Source organism: Henckelia pumila, chromosome 1 (genome assembly GCF_033568475.1).
Source record: "Henckelia pumila isolate YLH828 chromosome 1, ASM3356847v2, whole genome shotgun sequence".
Taxonomy (NCBI): Eukaryota; Viridiplantae; Streptophyta; class Magnoliopsida; order Lamiales; family Gesneriaceae; genus Henckelia; species Henckelia pumila.
In genome coordinates this window covers 100,106,087-100,128,115 of record NC_133120.1, presented here as the reverse complement: position 1 = coordinate 100,128,115, position 22,029 = coordinate 100,106,087, and the positions used below count along the sequence as shown (strand labels likewise).

General features: G+C 35.8%; 2 protein-coding genes across 2 annotated transcripts; both read right to left on the bottom strand.

Moving 5' to 3' along the window:
* Positions 1-12,710: 12,710 nt before the first annotated feature.
* Positions 12,711-14,555, bottom strand: LOC140888890 (transcription factor JUNGBRUNNEN 1-like). Its single transcript, XM_073296595.1, has 3 exons — positions 14,332-14,555; positions 13,552-13,862; positions 12,711-13,412 (listed from the first exon to the last, which is right to left on the bottom strand). Exons 1-3 carry the CDS (start codon positions 14,495-14,497, stop codon positions 12,948-12,950), a joined length of 942 nt encoding a protein of 313 aa, XP_073152696.1. The 5' UTR covers positions 14,498-14,555; the 3' UTR covers positions 12,711-12,947.
* Positions 14,556-18,314: 3,759 nt separating this feature from the next.
* On the bottom strand, positions 18,315-21,762 carry LOC140875040 (uncharacterized protein At4g15545-like). Its single transcript, XM_073278583.1, has 9 exons — positions 21,311-21,762; positions 21,167-21,235; positions 19,943-19,996; positions 19,796-19,859; positions 19,603-19,677; positions 19,249-19,503; positions 19,058-19,103; positions 18,812-18,890; positions 18,315-18,681 (listed from the first exon to the last, which is right to left on the bottom strand). Exons 1-9 carry the CDS (start codon positions 21,590-21,592, stop codon positions 18,589-18,591), a joined length of 1,017 nt encoding a protein of 338 aa, XP_073134684.1. The 5' UTR covers positions 21,593-21,762; the 3' UTR covers positions 18,315-18,588.
* Positions 21,763-22,029: the final 267 nt, after the last annotated feature.

Here is a 22,029-nt window from a genome sequence, read left to right as displayed (position 1 = left end):
AGCCTCGTACGATGGTTTCTTAGACTGATCAGTCGCACTATAAGTATGGGTCACACTTACGGATAGGACCATTCGATGTTAAGAAAATAAGTGTTCAACAACTCAAGTATGTATGATATTAAGTATGTTATGTATAATTCAGTGATTATTTAAGCAACATTTATGTTATTATTTTTAAGGCATGCTCATGCACTTATAGTATATGTATTATGTATGAAAGTGTATTTAATTATCTTAAACCCTTGTTAGTATGCATGTTGGGCCTCTAGGCTCACTACACTGATATGGTGCAGGTGAGTATGTAGAGGAGCAGGTTACCCCTATCGATGGTGAGGACGTATGAGCAGTGCTGCAGTAGCCCCGTGACCGTGACAGCTTCTGAATCACCATACTTGAGTCTTATGATACATTTTATTATTTTTATAAGGGTTGAGTTGTTTGGAATATTTATATTTTAGTGCATGCACACTTTTTATTTATTTTAATTATGCAGTACATTTTTAAATTATAGGGTTGACTCAGATATTTATTTAATTCATAGAATGCATTTTATTTTAGTATTTAAATTGTTTATTTATTTAGTCATGAATTTATTTTAAGATTTTATTCTGTGCATATATGTATGGGCATATATGTACATATTTTATTTAGTAGTATAAAAAAAAAAAAAAAATTTCCGCATATTTATTTATTATAGAGTTAGGGTCGTTTCAGTTGGTATCAAAGCACGGTTCTTGGAGGGGTCATTACTGCTATGCGAGCTCAGAAATCCACGCTACCGGTCTGTAAGTTTTAAATCTTTATAGTATGATTTAAATTTCTAGAATTTAAGTTAGCCTTAATTTTAAACACTTAGTTATGCAAGGCGATTTACGTAAATAAATATGTGGTGGTGCAGAATGCCTCCCAGACCAGTGAACCGACGTGGGGGACCTCCACCTCCACCTCCACCGCCACCTCAGCAGCACCCCATGACAGCACTGGAGCAGGCCAGTGCCACGATGATGGCGGGTATTACTGCCTTGCTGGAGCAGCAGGCTGCCCGTCCCAGACTTTCACATGAGGAGGACGTCGCTGAAAGGTTCCAGAAGAAGGGGCCTAAGGAGTTTATGGGGACCACCGATCCTTTGGTGGCTGAGGGATGGATTCGCTCTCTGGAGTCCATCTTCGATTATATGGGGATCACAGACACCGACAGGGTGAGCTGTGCGACGTATATGATGAGAGGCGATGCAGCCCTTTGGTGGGAGGGTGCAGTTCGAGGAGTCCATCTACCTACACTGACGTGGGCCGAGTTCAGGCGTATCTTCTACGCCAAGTACTTTACTGAGGATGTGCGCAGTCGCATGATCCGGGAGTTCATGAGTCTCCGTCAGGGGGACAGGTCTGTTGTGGAGTACGTGAGCCAGTTTGAGAGGGGCTGTCACTTTGTGCCCATGATTGCTGATAGTCCGCAGGAGAAGCTGCGGCAGTTTGTGGAGGGCCTGAAGGCTGAGATCAGGCATGACGTGCGTATGGCAGACGTCTTTACATATGAGTCTGCAGTCAGCAGGGCCTTGCGTTCCGAGGAGGGACGGAGAGAGATACAGAGAGAGCAGCAGGGTAAGAGGCAGTTTGTGCAGACAGGGTATCAGCGACCATCTTCGCAGCCACCTGCGAAGAAACAGTCTACAGGGCCATCTAAGGGCCCGAATCAGCAGAGGCCTCAGGGGAAGCCACAGCAGCAGACTAGGGGCGGGGCCCCTACTCCAGGGAGATATCCAGTGTGTTCGAAGTGCCAGAAGATGCATTCCGGACAGTGTCTATTGGGAGCAGGAGTCTGCTATCGTTGCAAGGAGCCAGGGCATCAGATTGCCAACTGCCCGCAGAGGCAGAATGTCAGTGGGCGAGTTTATGTGATGCAGGCTGAGGAGGCAGACCCAGATACCTCCTTGATCACCGGTATACCTAACCCCTAGACCTTTTTCAATTCTTTGCTTTTGTTTATTGCGATTATATTTGAATGCCTGTTACTTGAGTTTAACTATCAGCATGCTAGAATAAGAATTTTGTTTCTTTGTGATTAGAATTAAGGATTTTAGTGTTTTAACCTTGGGAGCATAGTGGTATGAATTGTTGGGAATCTTCTGCGTGCAGGGAGAATTCTAGTTGGAGGCAACTCCACGTTTGCGTTGCTAGATTCAGGAGCCACACATTCGTTTATCTCCCGAGATTTTATCAGACGGATAGGCATTTCACCGGAGGTTGTAGACAGTGGTTACGATGTTACCATGCCATCCGGTCAGATTATCACTACCACTAGTGTCATCAGGGATCTGGCATTGGAGTTGCAGGGACACTCCATTCGAGCAGATCTAGTGGTTCTTCCATTGACTGGGTTTGACTTGATTTTGGGTATGGACTGGCTATCAGTTAATGGAGCTTCGATTGATTTCCGACGTAGGACAGTGTCAGTGAAGCCAGCAGGAGGTGAGATGTTTACTTTCTTTGCATCTCAGTCTAGCAGTATTCCTCAGATGATATCACTTGTTCGTGCGAGGAAACTGTTGCGCAATGGATGTCAGGGTTTTCTTGCTAGTGTGGTCACTACCTCAGACGTTTCTAGCAGATCTTTATCAGATATAGAGGTGGTACGTGACTATCCAGATGTTTTTCCTGACGATGTTGCAGGAGTTCCACCAGTGAGGGAGGTGGAGTTCAGTATCGAGTTGTTGCCGGATACTGTGCCTATCTCTAAGGCACCGTATCGACTTGCTCCTACAGAGATGAGAGAGTTGAAGGAGCAGATTCAGGAGCTGTTGGAGAAGGGCTTTGTTCGTCCTAGCTTTTCTCCATGGGGAGCTCCAGTGTTGTTTGTGAAGAAGAAGGACGGCAGCATGAGATTGTGTATTGACTACCGAGAGCTCAACAGAGTCACAGTGAAGAATAAGTATCCGCTACCGAGGATAGAGGATTTATTCGATCAGTTGCAGGGAGCTTCGGTATTCTCCAAGATCGATCTGCGATCTGGTTACCATCAGCTGAGAGTCAGAGATTCAGACGTGTCTAAGACTGCCTTTAGGACACGATATGGGCACTATGAGTTCTTGGTGATGCCCTTTGGGTTGACCAATGCTCCAGCAGTTTTTATGGATCTCATGCATCGTGTCTTCCAGCCGTATCTAGATCAGTTTGTCATTGTATTCATTGATGACATATTGATCTACTCGAGGAGCATTGAGGAGCATACACAGCATTTGCATACAGCCTTGCAGACTTTGAGAGAGCATCGACTGTTTGCAAAGTTCAGTAAGTGTGAGTTTTGGTTGGAGCAGGTGGCGTTTCTAGGCCACATTATTTCTAGGGATGGGATTGCAGTGGATCAGTCCAAGGTGCAGGCAGTGAGGGATTGGGGGATTCCAAAGAATGCTTCGGAGATTCGTAGCTTCTTGGGTTTAGCAGGATACTATAGGAAGTTCATCAAGGGTTTTTCCTCTATTGCAGTACCCTTGACTTCCTTGACCAAGAAGAACGCGAAGTATAGTTGGAGTCCAGATTGTCAGAGGAGCTTTGATCAGCTGAAGGATGCACTTACTTCAGCACCGGTGTTAGCTATGACAGTGCCACATGAGGAGTTAGTAGTGTACACCGACGCGTCTAAGTTTGGTTTGGGCGCAGTACTTATGCAGAGTGGCAGAGTCATCGCATATGCGTCGCGACAGTTGAAGATTCATGAGCAGAACTATCCGACGCATGATTTGGAGCTTGCAGCAGTGGTATTTGCGTTGAAAATCTGGAGGCACTATCTGTATGGCGAGAAGTGCAAGATTTTCACAGACCACAAGAGCCTCAAGTACTTCTTCACCCAGAAGGAGTTGAACATGAGGCAGCGCAGATGGCTTGAGCTTGTTAAGGACTATGACTGTGACATTAGCTACCATCCGGGTAAGGCTAATGTGGTGGCAGATGCTTTGAGTCGGAAGTCGTCAGTGGTATCATGTTTGACTGTACAGTTACCACTACAGACCGAGATTCAGAGATTTGGTTTGGAGTGCTATCCGAGTGGCCATGCACCGAGCTTGTCAGTGTTGACGGTGCAGCCAGTTCTGCGAGATCGGATTAGAGAGGGACAGTCCACTGATGAGGAGCTACAGCGATGGAGACAGAGAGATGAGGCCAGAGGTAATCTCTTGTATACAGTGGAGGATGGCATCGTTCAGTACCGTGGGAGGATGTGGGTACTGAACGTTGATCAGTTGAGAGCCGAGATTCTAGCAGAGGCTCATGCATCTCCGTACTCCATTCACCCCGGAAGTACGAAGATGTACCGAGACTTGCAGTTATTGTATTGGTGGCCTGGGATGAAGAGTGACATCGGGAGAGTGGTGTCAGAGTGCTTGACTTGTCAGCAAGTCAAAGCAGAGCATCAGCGTCCAGCAGGACTTCTTAGACCTCTCCCTATTCCGGAATGGAAGTGGGAGAATATTACGATGGACTTTGTGGTTGGCTTACCGAGGAGTACCAGAGGGTGTACAGCGATTTGGGTGATTGTGGATAGACTCACCAAGTCAGCTCATTTCTTGCCGGTAAGAACTACTTACACTTTGACACAGTATGCAGATCTTTACGTCAGAGAGATTGTTAGACTGCATGGCATACCAGTGTCTATCGTGTCAGACAGAGATCCGAGGTTCACCTCAGCATTTTGGAAAAGTCTGCACACAGCTTTGGGGACTAGACTTTTGTTCAGTACAGCATTTCATCCCCAGACAGATGGGCAGTCCGAGAGAGTGATCCAGGTTCTCGAGGATCTTCTGAGAGCTTGTGTCATTGATTTTCGAGGATCTTGGGAGACTAGACTGCCATTAGTGGAGTTTACCTATAACAACAGCTTTCAGTCGTCTATAGGTATGGCTCCTTATGCAGCACTTTATGGGAGGAGATGCAGATCTCCGGTGCATTGGGATGAGGTTGGTGAGCGGATTTTGTTGGGTCCGGAGATTGTGCAGCAGACAGCTGACATTGTGACGCAGATTCGAGATAGGATGAGGACTGCGCAGAGTCGGCAGAAGAGTTATGCAGATGCCAGACGACGCGATTTGGAGTTCGCAGTAGGTGATCACGTATTCTTGAAGGTGTCACCTATGAAGGGAGTAGCGCGTTTTGGACGGAGAGGCAAGCTTAATCCGAGATATATAGGTCCATTCGAGATCTTGGAGCGAGTTGGCACGTTGGCCTATCGTTTAGCTCTACCTCCAGGGCTAGCGGCAGTGCACAACGTTTTCCATGTATCCATGCTTCGGAGATATGTCTCCAACCCGTCGCATGTGTTGGATTTCGAGCCCTTACAGTTGCCACCAGATCTTGTGTACGAGGAGAGACCAGTGCGGATCTTGGCTAGAGAGGAGCGGAGGCTTAGGACGCGGGTCATACCGATGGTCAGAGTCCAGTGGCTGAATCACTCGGAGGAGGAAGCTACTTGGGAGACCGAGGAGGATATGAGGACTCGCTACCCGGAGTTGTTCGGGTAAGTACTTTAATTTCGAGGACGAAATTCAATTTAAGGGGGGGAGAATTGTAACACCCGGTATTTTTAATTACATAAATCCGCCTGCATAATTAGGATATTTAATTATTTAAATTTATGAATTATGGGTTAAATAATTATGTGAATTATTTATGCATGATTTAATTTATTTTTTTTTTAAGCATTTAACCCATAATTAGTGATTTTTATGATTTTTAGTATTTTTATTATTATTTGATCGCGTAGACGGGACCGTGGACGGACGAGATGACAACTTTCCACCCAAATTATTTTATGAGCCTTTTTAGAGCCTTAAAATATTATTTCGAGTCTTATTATCTCAAAATTTTAAATATTTGATTTTATTTAATTTTAGGGGTCATTTTTATCCAAAATTAGTCAAGATAATGACTTTTAATCACTTTTAAAAATTCCCTTAATTTTAATTTCGGGATTTTCAATAATGTTTCAGATTTTTTTTAAAGATTTCTTTTAGAGTTTTAGTTAAGTTATATTTTATATATATTATATCCTTAATTATATATTTAGTTACCCTATTTTCTAATAAACTAAAACCTAAACCTATCCCTACCTCCCACGTTTTTCTTCCACTCAGCCGACACCCACCTCCATCTTCTTCATCATCGGCCATCACCATCCAAGAAGCTTTAGACGTGAGTTTTCTAGCTCGAAGGCATTCCGTCGTCGCCCCGTCGTCCCGAAGCCCGTCGTACACGTTTTTAGCTCTATCAATCGGTGTTAAGGCATGATTTTCTTCCCTTTTTAATTCTATATCAGTGTATGTATGTGTGTGGGTGTGTAATACCGAGACTCATCATTTTGACAGCAAGTTTTTCAAATTTATTCTCTTAAGCACTCGGTTTTGGCTTGTGATGATTCATGCTCACGTTTTTCATGTCCATGGCTAGGTGGGCTGCTGGTCCATGGTTAGAGGGGTTCCTTGGGGTCCCTAGGGTCGAAGGCTAGGGTCAGACATGGGCTGGAACGGGCTAGGATCGGTCTGGTTCGAACTGAACCATGGCTGCCGTTTTCTGCACAGATTAGGGTTCATGGAAGGTTGCTTCGTGTTCGGTGGTTAGGCAGCATGGGGTTCGGGCCAGGGCATGGTTCGAACCGGCAGGACCCTGGGGAGGTCCTGCCGGCGGGGCTCCGGCCAAGGTGGTCGGAGCTGGGCTGCAGCAGGCCGTGAAGGCCTGCTGCTCGTGCGGCCGTGGCTAGGGGGGAAGAGGAAGATTAGGGTTTCGGGTTTTTGGGTGTTGGTGGATCCGGGTCGGGTCATGTGGTCCGGGTCGGGTCTAAAATAATATGGGTTAAGTTAGTTGGGTCCGGGTCCGGGTTATTTTAATTGGGCTCGGGTATTTTTATTTTTAAGTTTTTAAGTTAATTAGGAGTTAAATGGACTAATTAAATTCCCAAAAATTTAATTAGTATCATTTAATTTATTTGGGCTCCATTAAATTATTTTGGGTTAATTTAATTATTTTTGGGCTTTTATTAAATTTTATTTAAATTTTTAAATTGACCAGAAATTTTTATGGGCTTGGGAGCCCATGAAAGTTATCGGGCCTGTTATTGGGCTTTTGGGCCCATTGGGCCAGGGACAGTGTTATTGGGCCTAATTTAGTCTTAATAGGCTTTGGTTGATTTATTGGGCCTAGAAAAGTTGTTAATGGGCTTAAGTACACTAATGGGCCAAGTCTTAAGTTAAATGGGCTTGCAGGTCTAGGGCCAGCAGTTGAATCAAACCATGAGAAATTGCATGTGTCCTGAGTTTATATTTAATTATTTTATGTATGAAAAGTTATTTGAATATTTATATGATATTAGAAAATAAATTAAATATAAATGAAGGACACACACAATTTATTTAAGTACATGCATTCATGAAATCAATTTTTATGCTATGATTGAAGTTCTATGGTTGAGCAAATAAAATATTTTAGGTGGAAATTGAAGTAGTGTGGCCATTTATGTATGGGCAGTTTCTGCCATTTATGTATGGTTGGTTCGCCACCAGCCTCGTACGATGGTTTCTTAGACTGATCAGTCGCACTATAAGTATGGGTCACACTTACGGATAGGACCATTCGATGTTAAGAAAATAAGTGCTCAACAACTCAAGTATGTATGATATTAAGTATGTTATGTATAATTCAGTGATTATTTAAGCAACATTTATGTTATTATTTTTAAGGCATGCTCATGCACTTATAGTATATGTATTATGTATGAAAGTGTATTTAATTATCTTAAACCCTTGTTAGTATGCATGTTGGGCCTCTAAGCTCACTACACTGATATGGTGCAGGTGAGTATGTAGAGGAGCAGGTTACCCCTACCGGTGGTGAGGACGTATGAGCAGTGCTGCAGTAGCCCCGTGACCGTGACAGCTTCTGAGTCACCATACTTGAGTCTTATGATACATTTTATTATTTTTATAAGGGTTGAGTTGTTTGGAATATTTATATTTTAGTGCATGCACACTTTTTATTTATTTTAATTATGCAGTACATTTTTAAATTATAGGGTTGACTCAGATATTTATTTAATTCATAGAATGCATTTTATTTAAGTATTTAAATTGTTTATTTATTTAGTCATGAATTTATTTTAAGATTTTATTCTGTGCATATATGTATGGGCATATATGTACATATTTTATTTAGTAGTATAAAAAAAAAAAAAAAATTTCCGCATATTTATTTATTATAGAGTTAGGGTCATTTCAGTTTTAGTACCTGCACGCATATATATATATATATATATATTTCTATTATATATTTTTTATTATATTAAACTTGAGAGTGTGATGATAATTGTATTTGGTATGTTGGTGTGTCACATTAAAAATTTAAAAACTATTAATTTCGATTTTTCTCTTTGAAGAATGTGAATAATATTGTATCATGAATTTTAATGTTATGTTTATAAGCATAAAAAAATCGTATCATTTATTTTTATGTACACGTACGCATCGCGTGTGCCACCACAAATAGTATATATATATATATAGGGTTTCTTTCAAGTGCTCACCCATCATGCCCACTATCATGCTCACCAATGATGTGACACTATTATATATATATATATATTACACATTCATGTGAATAGTTCAAATGATAAGTATGGCTTTTTCCCTCGTTAATTTAAACATGATAGCTTACATGATATATATCTGTTTTCATTAGGGACAAAAGATTTTTTGTTTTCCAATTAATTTCTTGAATTGGGCTTTTGTCCATAAAATTATATATGAAAGTTTTGTTTTGGTTTATTAACTTTAAATTGGTTATTTTAATTAAACACAGACATGCATGATACGTGACAAGTCAATCATTCTCGATGTCATATCAAGATTTTCAATGTCACGTCAGTATATTATGAAAACAAAATTTGAAAACACAAATAACCAAAACATAAAATTAAATAAGTACTTGGTGGGAAAAACGTCAATTTATTGTTATTTTTATTTATATATATATATGAGTGTAAAGATTAAAGAAATATTATATTATGGAGGAAATAGATAATTACCAATATTTAAATTCGGTAGACGCCAACCATTATTCGGTATATATATATAGGTCAAAACGTAATAAAATTTGGGACGTTGAAGCTTCAATTTCCAGGCAATCAGTATACCGAAATTAAATATAATTTATTCTGAAAATATATAATTGCATAATGCACCGTCTTCCCTGCCGTCTAGTATATAATATATATTCATTTGGTTGAAAGGAAAATAATTGAGTAATTAATAATCACCCGTTTATAATCTTGTGTTCAGGAATCAGGACGGAGCAAACAAATTCTTTTAGAGGAAACGAAATTTTATTATTGTTATTTTTCAAAATACTAATAAAATAAAAACTAATAGTAAATGAAATTTTATCGAACAATTGTATCTTTGGATCAATTCAACTAGTATTTATTTCTAAAAATAAATTTTAATCATTAAATTTTTTTAAAAAAATCACTATTTAAGAATTGGTGGGACTATGAAGGGTTTTGGCTAAATTAAAGTGGGACGGTGTGCTAAAATTATTTCAAGACATTAAAATTTCTGAATGAAACAAAGGTAATTATAAGAAGTTCGTTGGAGTTGAGTGAATGAAACAAAGGGCCCTTGGCTATGTCTCTACTTGTGTCGGTTTTATTTAATCTATTTTAATTTATATATATAATGAGACGGTCTCACGGATGCAGATCCTTCAAATGGGCGTTCCAATGTACATTCATAAAAATAATATTTTTGACATAAAAATTAATATTTTTCATGGGTTAAGTCAAATAGCAATTTTAATTTCTCACAAAATTGACAGTGAGACCTAAGATTTTTGTGTTATTTTATTTTTCTGACGTACATATACAAACAATAAACTAATCCGTGACAAATCCTCGGGCATTAATTATTTATCTTTACTATTTTATAAAACTTGAGTCACCTTTAAATTAAACCATTTTGGTACGTTTTGATGACACCAAAGTATATTTATCATTTAACCCTTGGTAGTTATTTAAAATTTTATATATTCACATTGAAAAAAAGGTAAAAATATGTGAAAAACAAAAGCGAAAAAAAATACCTTGCATTTTGAGAACTGCATTCTACTACATTATTAATAATTGCACCTACTTATCTTATGTTGAAGGAAAATGCAATCAATTTGGTTTATGTCATGATGGGTTATTACCCAATTTGAATTTCTCCCGGGCCCAAGCCCAATGACTCAATCCATATGGGTCCCATATTTTTCCGATATTTATTTGGACACTTTATCAAGGCCCATAAATACCTAAAAGCCCATAAGGGGCTCAAGCCCATGAAACTCTCAGACTATCTATAAATAGCTCAAGTTCTCTCATTATTAAGGTGTGCACTCTATAGTCACATGCTCTAGTTCTCTAGAACTTTTATTGGGCAAATACGGACTTGAGTGTCGAAGTGTCTTCGCCGGGCAACCCCCGGCGCTACTCACTTGCTTTGTGATGCAGGTAACAACCCACGAAGTTCGGTCTTTGAAACAGTTTGAGTATTAATCCGACTTTCCAGATCTCCACAAGTTACCTATATTGTCTTCAATCGGCTAATATCAATTTTTTGTTACATCATGTCATATTGAACACACGCGCATATCGTGTGCATCATTTGCTAGTTAGCATTAAAAACCCCTGATAAAACGTGATAAATTTTCAAGATCTTATGAAAAGGAATGCATGCTAACATTTCAAAATAATAATATGGTCGACATTTCTCTTTAATTTTGAGCTCGATGTAATGGATTTATATTTTTTAAAAATCAATACGGACGCGTATTCATACGCGAAGCATAAATAATTGTTATTAAAATTAAATAAAATCAGTTTTATAGACAAATTTTTGCATAGTACACAGAGAGATTTCAACGACACGAGAGATGTATGTGTGAATCTTTCATCAAAATATCGAAATTGGTCATGTGTTTTCCTGCAAATGAAACCAACTTTTTGACTTGTTGCAAAGAGTGGTGGATCACAGTGGCTTCCCGCACACAGACAAAAAACCCTTGTCCGAAGAATGGTGAACGATATTATGGTTAAGAAATAAGAACGTAAAATGTGTATAGTTCAATGAGAAATAAAAATTATGTGTGTTTAGTGTTTACAAGAAGGAAAAATTTGCATTTTTTAGTCATCATATTTATTCTTTTCAAATTTATTCGTCTATATTGTCAAATTAATTTCATTCTAACTTCACTATCTTTGCCTTTTCTGTTCTTTTCTTTTCTTTTTTTCAGATTCGGTATTTTTTTTTGACGTGATACTGATGTGATGTATTGCTCATTTGGCGCCAACGTATACAACACTGCATCAATATTCCTGATGAAAAGTGACTAAAATTGCAAAAAAAAATTGAAATTTATTTGAGTAAAATTGAAATTTGACAATATATATGGAAAATCAAAATCGTATAGAAACAATCGTATGGAAACAACTATATAGCACCAAGTATGCAATTATTCCCTAAAAGAAATATAGAATTGTAATATTTAATTAAATTTTTTAGTGGAAACGAAGGCTTGCCTCTTCTTGAACTCGAGTCCTAGCTAGACTCTGGATGTCATTTCTTATTTCACATCGCACACCCTGTAACTTTAAATCATCCGCACTCTAAATTTTATATTTTAATTATTATGTTAATTATTCATATTTCATAAAAACAAACAAACTCGTCGTTTATAATTTTCTACATCTTGCTTAATTAATAGTTATATTTCCATTTGGGCCTTGTTATATTGTTGAGTTTAATTTCATGTTATAAAAAACCAAGACCTATTTTGTTCTATGGAAAACTATTTTGTTATTAATTAAATAGTTGTATTTTAATCTAAAACTATGAGTTTACAGCAATATCCATATTTGAAAAGACTAAATGATCGCTTCTATCATTCTATGTATTCGCAAAAAATGATATATATTTGCCAGGCTCAATCGAAACCACTATTCCTAATCATGTGTCATTGCCACACTTTGGAATGGCATGCATGCACGTGCGTACACACATTATATATAGTGAAAAAATTGTTTCAAAATTTTTTAGATCGTGGATTTAAATCTAACTCCACCATAAAAGTTAGTTTAAGAAAAAGATTGCATATCCAAATCCGTATATATAACTCTCAATGATTTAACTATCCAACCAATATGTCATGAGTCCAGTCCAAAACATAACAATAAATCTGGACTCTTATACCATATTAAAATCATAGACTTGGTCTCATGTTTAAATATCAGCCACATTTTGAGAATGACTTGCATGGACATACATATAGCCAAAGCCCTTGTTTCAAAATAGCACCACATAAAGAAAGACAAGTAGATTAACGATGAGTTTTGTTAGTATACATGCACCACTAGAGATTGCTGATAATAAGTAAATGATATAATGCATCACATAATTAACGAAAAAACTGCAATTTCGGTCCTCTATGTATGTTACTTTGCGATTTCGGTCCTCTACGTTTTTCACATTTCAGTTTTAGTCCTGTATGTTTTATTTTTGGCAATTTCAGTCATTTTTATTCGAAAATGCTTACGTGATACTATACACGTCACCTCCACGTCAGCACTGCATTGGTGACACATCAGCGCCACATCAGAAAAAAAAAACTAAAATTGCCAAAAAAAACTAAAGATAGCGGACTAAAATTGAAATCTGAAAATATATATAGAGGACCAAAATCGCAAAGTGACAAACATACAGGACTAAAAGAAGCAATTTTTCCCATAATTAACCAACCTTTCAGATCCTCCCTGCATACAACATCAGCTCTAAAAGTTTCTCCATCGATGATTATATACATGCATGGCGATTTCGACAAAGCGATCGACCGTAGATGCAACGGAGACACAACGTAGCAGAGATCATAAAACCACAATTCTACAGACGAAATGGATTAGTACTATAACCAGCACCGCCGGCGGCTCCGGCAGGAGCGAATGGGTCGACGAGGGATCGAATATCCTCCCAATCATCATACCTTAATAGCTCATCAATGTCAACACAGGACAGAGAGCTTGCAAATGATGAATCAGCTGCAGCAGTCCTTGGAGGGGTCAAGTGGCCTACATAATATTGTTGGTTTGCAAAGTTCTGCACATGAGAAAAATCGGGTTTCGGCTGTTCGAATAGCCCGAGATTCGGCGCAGTACCGAAACAAATGTAACTCATTGGACCCTTTTGGTTCGAGGACTCCACACTGCAGGTTTTGGAATTGGATTCATCGAGTGGATTGATATAATTAGTTACAGTACTCGTTTTTGCAGCCATTTCTCTCAATGCTGTGACGCTTGGTTTCCTCTTTGAAGCATTTCGCTTTAGTATTCGGCAAAGGGTCCAAACTTCCTGTCGACCAATATGTTAAACAACAAATAAGACTCATAATAATTGATGAAAGACAAAATATATACGTACGGTCTAACGTACGTAGTGTTTGCAACTTCTAAATCCATAATTACTTATTTTTGAGAGGTTAATTTCTCACAGCTTCTTGATCAGCAATTGTTTCAATATCCAGATTGTGTTTGGTGGTTTTGCCATGGATTGAAGACGGCGGAAGGCGGAACTCGTACATCATCCAGTCGGTTTTAGTGCCTTTTCCGGCGCTTCCTTGGTAAAACACAAGGGATTTCTTGAGCCCAATGAAGTCACCTCCGGAGGAGTATACGGGTTTATCGATACCCGTGGCTTTCCAGAAACCCGAACCCGTCACTCTATTGGGTCGGACACTGTTTCTGTATTTTCTTCCTCTTTTGCAGAAGTAGTACCACTCATTTTCCTCGCCGGTTTTGGATTCTGAATCCCCAGCACAAATATGAAAAAAACATATATAAATAATTAAAACCCTCAGGAAATTATCTTGGACTCAAATATATATAATTCAAATTATCTGGACTCGGAAAATGCTTGCAAATTCTTTAAAAATTATTTTTTTTTAAAACAAAATTTCAAAATTTTATAAAGAAAAACTCGTAATAATCACTTTTTTTAAGCATATGCGCACACTATAATGAGCTTCATCATGTTTAAATATATAACTGCGGCTTCGCAAACTTGTTTGATATATTCTAGCACACACGTATACACTTGTTTGAGCTTCATAACTCAGATTATAAGATATCAAATCAAATGTTATTTGAGCTGAGGTGAGTTCATTTTCTAATTAATTAAAAAACCTAATTAGTCAAGAAAATCAATGATCTTATTATATATATGAAATATAATCAAGAAACTAATTAATAAGTACTCAAAACATCACACATACTTGGAAGATCCCAAGGATCATACTTGTAGATGTCTGCCTGCTCTATAAGATCTAAACTTATCCGCTTCTTCTCCACTTTTCGACGAAGATAAAACCCTACTAGCTCTTCATCTGTGGGATAAAACCGAAACCCCGGAAGCTGCGCGGCGCAATCGTCTTCTTCCATGATTAGTGTCTGTCTATGCTGAGTTTATTGTTTGTCAAGATGCAGAGGCACTGATATTTTAATTTCGCTTTGAAATTACGTAGAAAGAAAATTAAAATGGAAGGTTCTTTGCGATGTGATATTATAGACAAAAAAGGTGGTGCTGTGGAAATGGCCATTTTATTTTTTGGATTTGTTTATTTGGTCAAGTCAATAGAATTGACTTCTTTGTTTTTAAAGGGCCCAATGAGTCTGAGATTTTTGAACTTGAAGGAGTCTTCAGTCTTCCTTAATTTGCTTAGTTCCTCGGGTATTTAATTATTAAGCTAATTTTATTTATAAATAGGAACTAATTAAATTGGAGTAATTAAGATTGAAAAAATTGTTTTTTTATCCAATATATTTGTCATTTTGCGATTTCAGTCTTTTATATTTTTAGATTTCAGTTTAAGTCCGCTATCTTTATTTTTTTTTTTGGCAATTTTAGTCCTTTTTTCGATTTGGCGTTGACGTTGCACCAATTCAATGCTGATGTGTAGCTGACGTGTACAGTGTCACGTAAGCATTTTTGAATAAAAATGACTGAAATTGCCAAAAATTGGAACATGCAGGACTAAAACTGAAATATGAAAACATAAAGGACCAAAATCGCAAAGTGACAAACATCCATTATCAAATTTACAGTTTCCCATTAAGATTTGTCTATTTATAAAAGTAGACTGGAAGTAAGGAAATGAAGAATTGGTTTTGAGTAATTCAATTTGTTATATTAATTTGAAATTTGCTATACGTACACCTTTGAAATACACCGTTTGGTTTGAGTGATAAGATAACTAATACATAGATAAGTAATATAATGTAATAAAAAATAAAAAATAAAAAATAGTTAATATATTATTTGATTTGACAGATAGATTATAGTTTATTTGATTTAATTGATATAAAATTAATAATTAATAAATAGTAAATAATATGACGAGAATAATGTGAAATTGAATAAGAGAAGTTATACATAGATTAATAATACACCAAACCAAACAATGCCGTCTATTTCAATGAAGAGATTTTATATATAATATAATGCTGCATTCTAGGTAATTATATAAAAACTTGTAACAGTATACGTAACCGTACGTGTTTGTATACGTAGCAGTACTCTTTTATAGGAAAATTAAATAATTTAGTCGGTGATTACTCTTGCAGTTGTTTCTTTATAGCTCGGTCCAACAAATTATTATTACAAATGAAAATTAAGTTGTTATTGGCCGGCAGTGATATTCAAATTCGAAATAACTATTAAAATCCCTAAGTGTTAAAAAAATGACGTAAATAAAATATCATCTAATAATTAAGAATGTGATGGCAATATTGTTGCAAAGGTTTTCACATAAGAACCAAGGTTTATTGATATGCTTCATCACAAGTAATAGATAGATAATACTGAGCAAGTTTATGTACAAAAGTTGCAACTTAAAAAAACGTTTACATAATTTAGATTTTTTAGTGCTTTTTTTTTTTTAAAAAAAAAGAGAAACAATTTTGGTGTTTGAATAAATATTGAAAAAAGTGCTTTTATTTGATTGTTTAAATATATAATTAGAAACAAAAACCTAAAAAACTAGAAATTCTATCTTTTAATTAAAAACGTATGTTTTAAGTGTTTTTTAAAATATGTATTTTGTAACCAAACACAATATTTTTAAGAAAAACGTTTTTTTTTAAAGTATTTTTATCCTCCTATCTTCTCTAACGAAACTGGCTTGTACGTCTCAACAGTGTTCGTATAAGTGTCACCATAGATTATATATAGATGTAATTAACTAACTTTTAATTAATTATGAAAATTGATTTGAAATTAACGTTATATCATAACATAATTTTCAATAAAACCAAAATTATTAGGTAAATTAGTCATTTTATATGACTTAATTTTTTTTAGTCATTATATGTTTTGTTATTCACCAAAATGACAATCATTTTGTATCATTTGATATTTTTTATTTACAAAAATATCACTGATTTTATAAAATTGATATATATATTTTATTTTTTAACATTAATTTAGGATAACGCTATTTTTTTTGTATTTTTTAGATTTAATTTTTATTTTTTTGGTTTCGTTAAAAAAATAGATGTTCAGCGAAATACTAGTATACGTATATATGACTGTGTTATATACCAAATTTAATGGATTTTTACCTCTTATAATCAGAGTACACGTTATACATCTTTATCGATGATATGTTTACTTGATATTTTATTTCTTCCGATGTTCCAGAGGATTTCTAAGTAGATGGACTTTTGACATACTAAAATATTTGAACGTGAATTAAATTTTGAGAAAAAAAATGATTGGTTAATTATGACAAGTATTACTTAATTTGTCTTAAAATATTTAGTTTGAGAAAAGTGGAAATATTACAGTGATTGATAATTTGAGCTACACATTTCGGGTCAGTTTTATCCAAAGGTAATGCTACATGTATATGTTGCACTTGAAATTACATAATATTCTTAACTTATTTTGGAAATAATATTTTCAAATAAAATAAAGGGATAATTTTGTAGTTCATGTGCAGTGTGTAACCCAATATGTAACTAATGTATATATGTAACATTTTCCTTTATCAAATGGCCCCACAAGTTAGTATGATATAATTAACAACCATTAATTGTTAAGGAAAATAATTAAGAAAATATAGTAGACGAATAAATAATTTAATAAATAAAACAATATAAAAATATTTCAAATTTTAATTTTCCCCATAAATTAATATTCTTGCTTCCCACCTAACAAAAAAAAGCCAAAAAAGAAAGCATTAAACCAAAATAATAAAGCATCAATTTATATTTTGGTACGAAAAGTCAAAATAAGAACAAGGGAATTGACTTGGCACTCCTTGGAAAAGAATATATAGTCTTGTTTTTGGCGAAGTCAGACAAAAAAATAAAAGTCCAGGGGACAAAGTAATCATTCTTCTCTTTTTGATATTATCTAATTTAAAATATTGTGAACTAATAATATTGTAAACAAATAAAACCTTTATTTACAACAAATTATAATGTTTTTCACATGTTTAGTATTATTATATGAATAACAAAAAAATATAACACTTTTATATGAAGTTTTAATGGGGAAAAACTATTCACAGGATTTAAAATGAGTAAAATATGTAATAAAAACTTAAAAAGTATGTAATTTAAATCATACAGAATAAATAATTTTGAAAATATAGAAAGATAAAAATAAATTGAATTTTTATCATGATCACAAATTTTTAATGGATGTATCAAATCAGTAATTTTTTCTCGTAAAGATAAATATATTTTTGCTTTGATGTACGAATTAAACTAAACTTACTAAAATTAACTCTTGCCAATGATTCATTTGTTTTTCAATCAAGTTCATTTTGGTATTAAATTTGATTTTAATGATGAATGAAAAATGAAAAGAAGAAATATTTCAATATAAATTGCAAAGAAATTGAAGCATATAAGTTTTTTTTACTGTGATTTATGTTTTGTTGTTGTTGCTGCTCTAAAAAAAATTATTATCGTGAAAAAAGCCTATAATGAATAAAAATTTCAGATTTCGTAATACACATTTTTTTATAGTCTAGCTTATTAAAAGAATTAGTTTTTTTAAAAAAAAAATTAATATAGTTAACATGCATTAATTAGAATTGAATAATTTCAAATCATATAACGTGATTTCAATGTCAAGAATTATGCAGAATTTTGGTCACAAAAATATACAATTATAAAAACATATCAAACTCCATGTAACGAATTCAGATTTTCAATAGTATCATAAAATTACACCTTTTCAAGAACTTAATTAAGCCATAAAGTAAACAGCGATAATTTCTTATTTTTTTTTACCAATAGAATGTCCTTACATGGCAACGTTATTGTTTGCTGATGAGATTATCAACTCACAAATGGTACATTCCGACATATATTCTGCACCAAGCAAATTACCAGTATAAGCAACCAAGAAAGCTTGTACCTTGGCTAAGGCTTTGGCGCTTTGCTTTGGTTAAAATCCCATGCCATGTCTCCTGGGAAAAATGATTCCAAGTTTCGGCAAATTCTTCTCCGTACCGCTAGAACTAGCGCATGTTGCGACTAAGCAATCCTTGAAATGATACATAGAGATCTTCGTTATCCGTTCCGAAAATATCTTCTGCCTTTCTCAGAGTCTCCTGTTTGTCGGAAAAATAACAATGGGTAAGAAAACATTTTGAACACTAACCATTCCATGAAAAACAACTGACAGAGGCTAAAATTCTAAGATATGATGTACACGGGTATCATAAAGGGGCTTGGCAATACCTCTCTAGATTGTCTTTGTGCATTCAATTCCTTAATGTTCGTCAGAAACGCACTGAACTGCTCCAAGGAGAGACGACTCCTGCATTTGACAATTCAACAAATCCTTGAAAGATCAAGAGACTAGTCATAGTTATTTCTTTCATATTTCTGACTTTTGGGGAGTTTCTTTCTTTGGCAAGGCTTGTAAAAGTTTGGATTTCTCACTAGTTCTAAACACATTATGGTTAAAATTGAAATGTTACTCACCTGGCTTGACGAAAGAACTCCTTTCCATCGATTCTAGGAGTACGAGCTACAAGTTTTAATCAAATGAGAAAGCAAAAAAGATTAAGATATACACATGATAGGTCAGATATTTATCTAACTGATAAAAAATACTAATTTTGCATCTCCATCTCAAAGTGCTATAGATTGAAATTTTCAAAAGTATTGTATACCTGAGAGAGGGCGTCCACGAGGAGGAGAGTTGGCTGCTGAAGATTGCTGGCTTGATGGAAACCATGCAGAAAGAGAACCCCGTCCATCGTACTGCAGCATAGGAGAGTTGGTGCCGGATGTCTTCCGGGGAGAGCCAGCAGCTGAATACTTTGTTGGTGAAACACTAGCAGATATCATATTTGGAGTCCCAGAGGGCGTAAGTCGAGGCGATACGTAGCGTGTCATTGAGAAACTTTGTACACCTTGCTTAGAGGCTGCCAAATAATAATAGACAAAACCATTACTTACACTAGAGCCTTGGAAGCAGTTTCGCAGATGTTGAACAACACAAAAAACAAGATTGGTTTCAATACCATCATAATTTATGTTAGAATTGTCTGTAGACCCGGAAAAAGAGTGATATTTTCGGTGGCCATTTGCCTCCTCATCTACATTTAAAACCATAGATAACACCGAATCATCACATGCGCATGAAAGAACATAGGCAAAGATACAACTTATAAATGCAAAATACACACATAATACATGGGCAAAACTTTAAATTACCATTTGTTGAATGAGTCTTAGGGACAGCTAGGTCATAAGTGCCAATATCAACAGTTTCAGTTTGCTGCAATGAAAGCTAAAGATCTTAGATTCACAGAAAGTAGGAATCAGAGAGGTGACTAACCCACATAAAGTTCAGCATCTTACAGGTGTGTTTTCATCATTCAACGATTGCATCAACTGCCTCTTGAAAGTCTCCAGCTGTCAAAAGGACAATTAAATAGTTTGTCAATTGGACTCCTCATAAACTGAAAAACAATGGGGCTAACACCTAATAATCAAACAGCATTAATAGCAACGAAACCCCAATAACCTGAAGGTATGATGATAATTAATAATTAGTCAGCTGATGTTTCTAGGCATCAAGTAAAATCCAAAATTGGGAGTTCTGAAAAATCATCAAATTGCTGCGGAAACAATTTTGTGTTTCAAATTTTAATACCCAATTTCAAGTCATTATTCATAGCATTAGATTGCAATTTGTGTAACTAGTACATAGCAAACAATCAAGAACGGGATGATCATATTACCTAATTGGCTAATTCATTTTTTGCTTAGGTAATTCACAAGTGACATCAAATACATTCACTGTCTGAGAATCAACATCTTTAAATATAACCTTTTTCTCATACACAAATGATGGATATCTCTATATCTTTCCTAGTTAGTCACATCCCACTCAGAATCCCTACCTTAAAGATATTAAATTAAAAATAATAAAATTTCGATAATCTCTATGGCTTCTGTGCATCATTAATATCCTAAAACATTTCTTCAAACACTAAACCAGAAATTCATAGATCAACTGTTATTGATCAGCAAAACATGTTAACCAGCAAAAAACGAGCTAAGGCAACACCCCTCAAACGAGAAAAGCCATTAAATTTCATTAGTAATTTTCTTAAAGTAGAACTTTTGCACATGCGCTCCATATAGAAGTTGCCCCTTTATTAATTATTTCTGCCGCCACCAAAGGGGCCTTTCAATGTCATTCAAACAACAAAGATTCCACATCTTACTGAACCAATACACGTTAGATATATAATTATTATCGATCCAGGTCATATGAGTTGAAACTTTTTAAACAAAGTAGTACTTATCTTGGTATCACTACAAGGGGTTCACAAGCTCAAAAGCCAGTTGACAATACCCTTTTACGTGGGCATTAATCCTAAATCAATATTCTTTCTTATTTGCGATTCATAGTCGAGGAGATTTGATTAACATAAAATGATTGTTGATTAACCCATTGCCTGCCTTATTCGGGAAAAAGGATTAGAAAAATGAGACGAATTAAATCTACCAGACAGGTCAGGACAAGAACACCAATTCCTGCTTAAGAAAATTACAATTACACTTGACAAGAATTACCTTAGCCAAGTCTCGACCCAGCTTCTTCGTTGTCAATGCCAAGGAATCCCTCTCCTTCAGTAGCTTCATCTGCGAACGAACAGCAAATTCAGAAAGTAAAACCAATAAAATTGAAACCAAAATTAGCTTGAAACGAAAGTGAACATTATCCTCGCGCGTGATTTTCAATCGCAATTCAGCTTCCTCGTGGGCCGTCTCTAGCTCGGACACCTTATCTTCCAGCTCCACAATCCTGAGGTCTTTCTCTTGCAGTTTCTGGTGAAGCCGGGCCGCCTCCGTCTCGAGCTTTGAGACTCGCGACGCGATCGCCATGGACGTGATCTTACGCGCCAGATCCAGCTGGTCGTAGGGATCCGCCGGTATCACCGACAATATATCGGCGGGCAAATTGAGGTCCGGGGCCACCCCACTTCCGCCTTGCGCCATCGAATCGGGAAATGTGCAGGTGTGTCGGAGAAATTTATGCAAGAATCAATTGTATATATGAATTAATTTGTGGGAGATGATGCGTTGCGTTTGGTGGGAGACGCATTAGATATTAGATTAGGCCCTTTTGTTTTGAAATTTTTTAGGTTTCCCTCCTCAACGGATCTTTCCTAATTGTGTAATATCAATAAGCTGTCTTTTTCTTGATGATGCCTAATTGCCTATATAGTATATAACAATACACATCTTTTTCATAAAAAAATAAATAAAACTATTGTGTAATTTCACATTAAAATAACAAATTAATTTTTTAGATTTTTTTAAGGAAAAAACGTGGAATTGGATGGAAATGGAAGTGGTAACAATAACATATCAAGAGTAAGTCTCACGCATAAAGATTTTGCTCATATTTTATTAAAAAATATGAGAGTTGATAT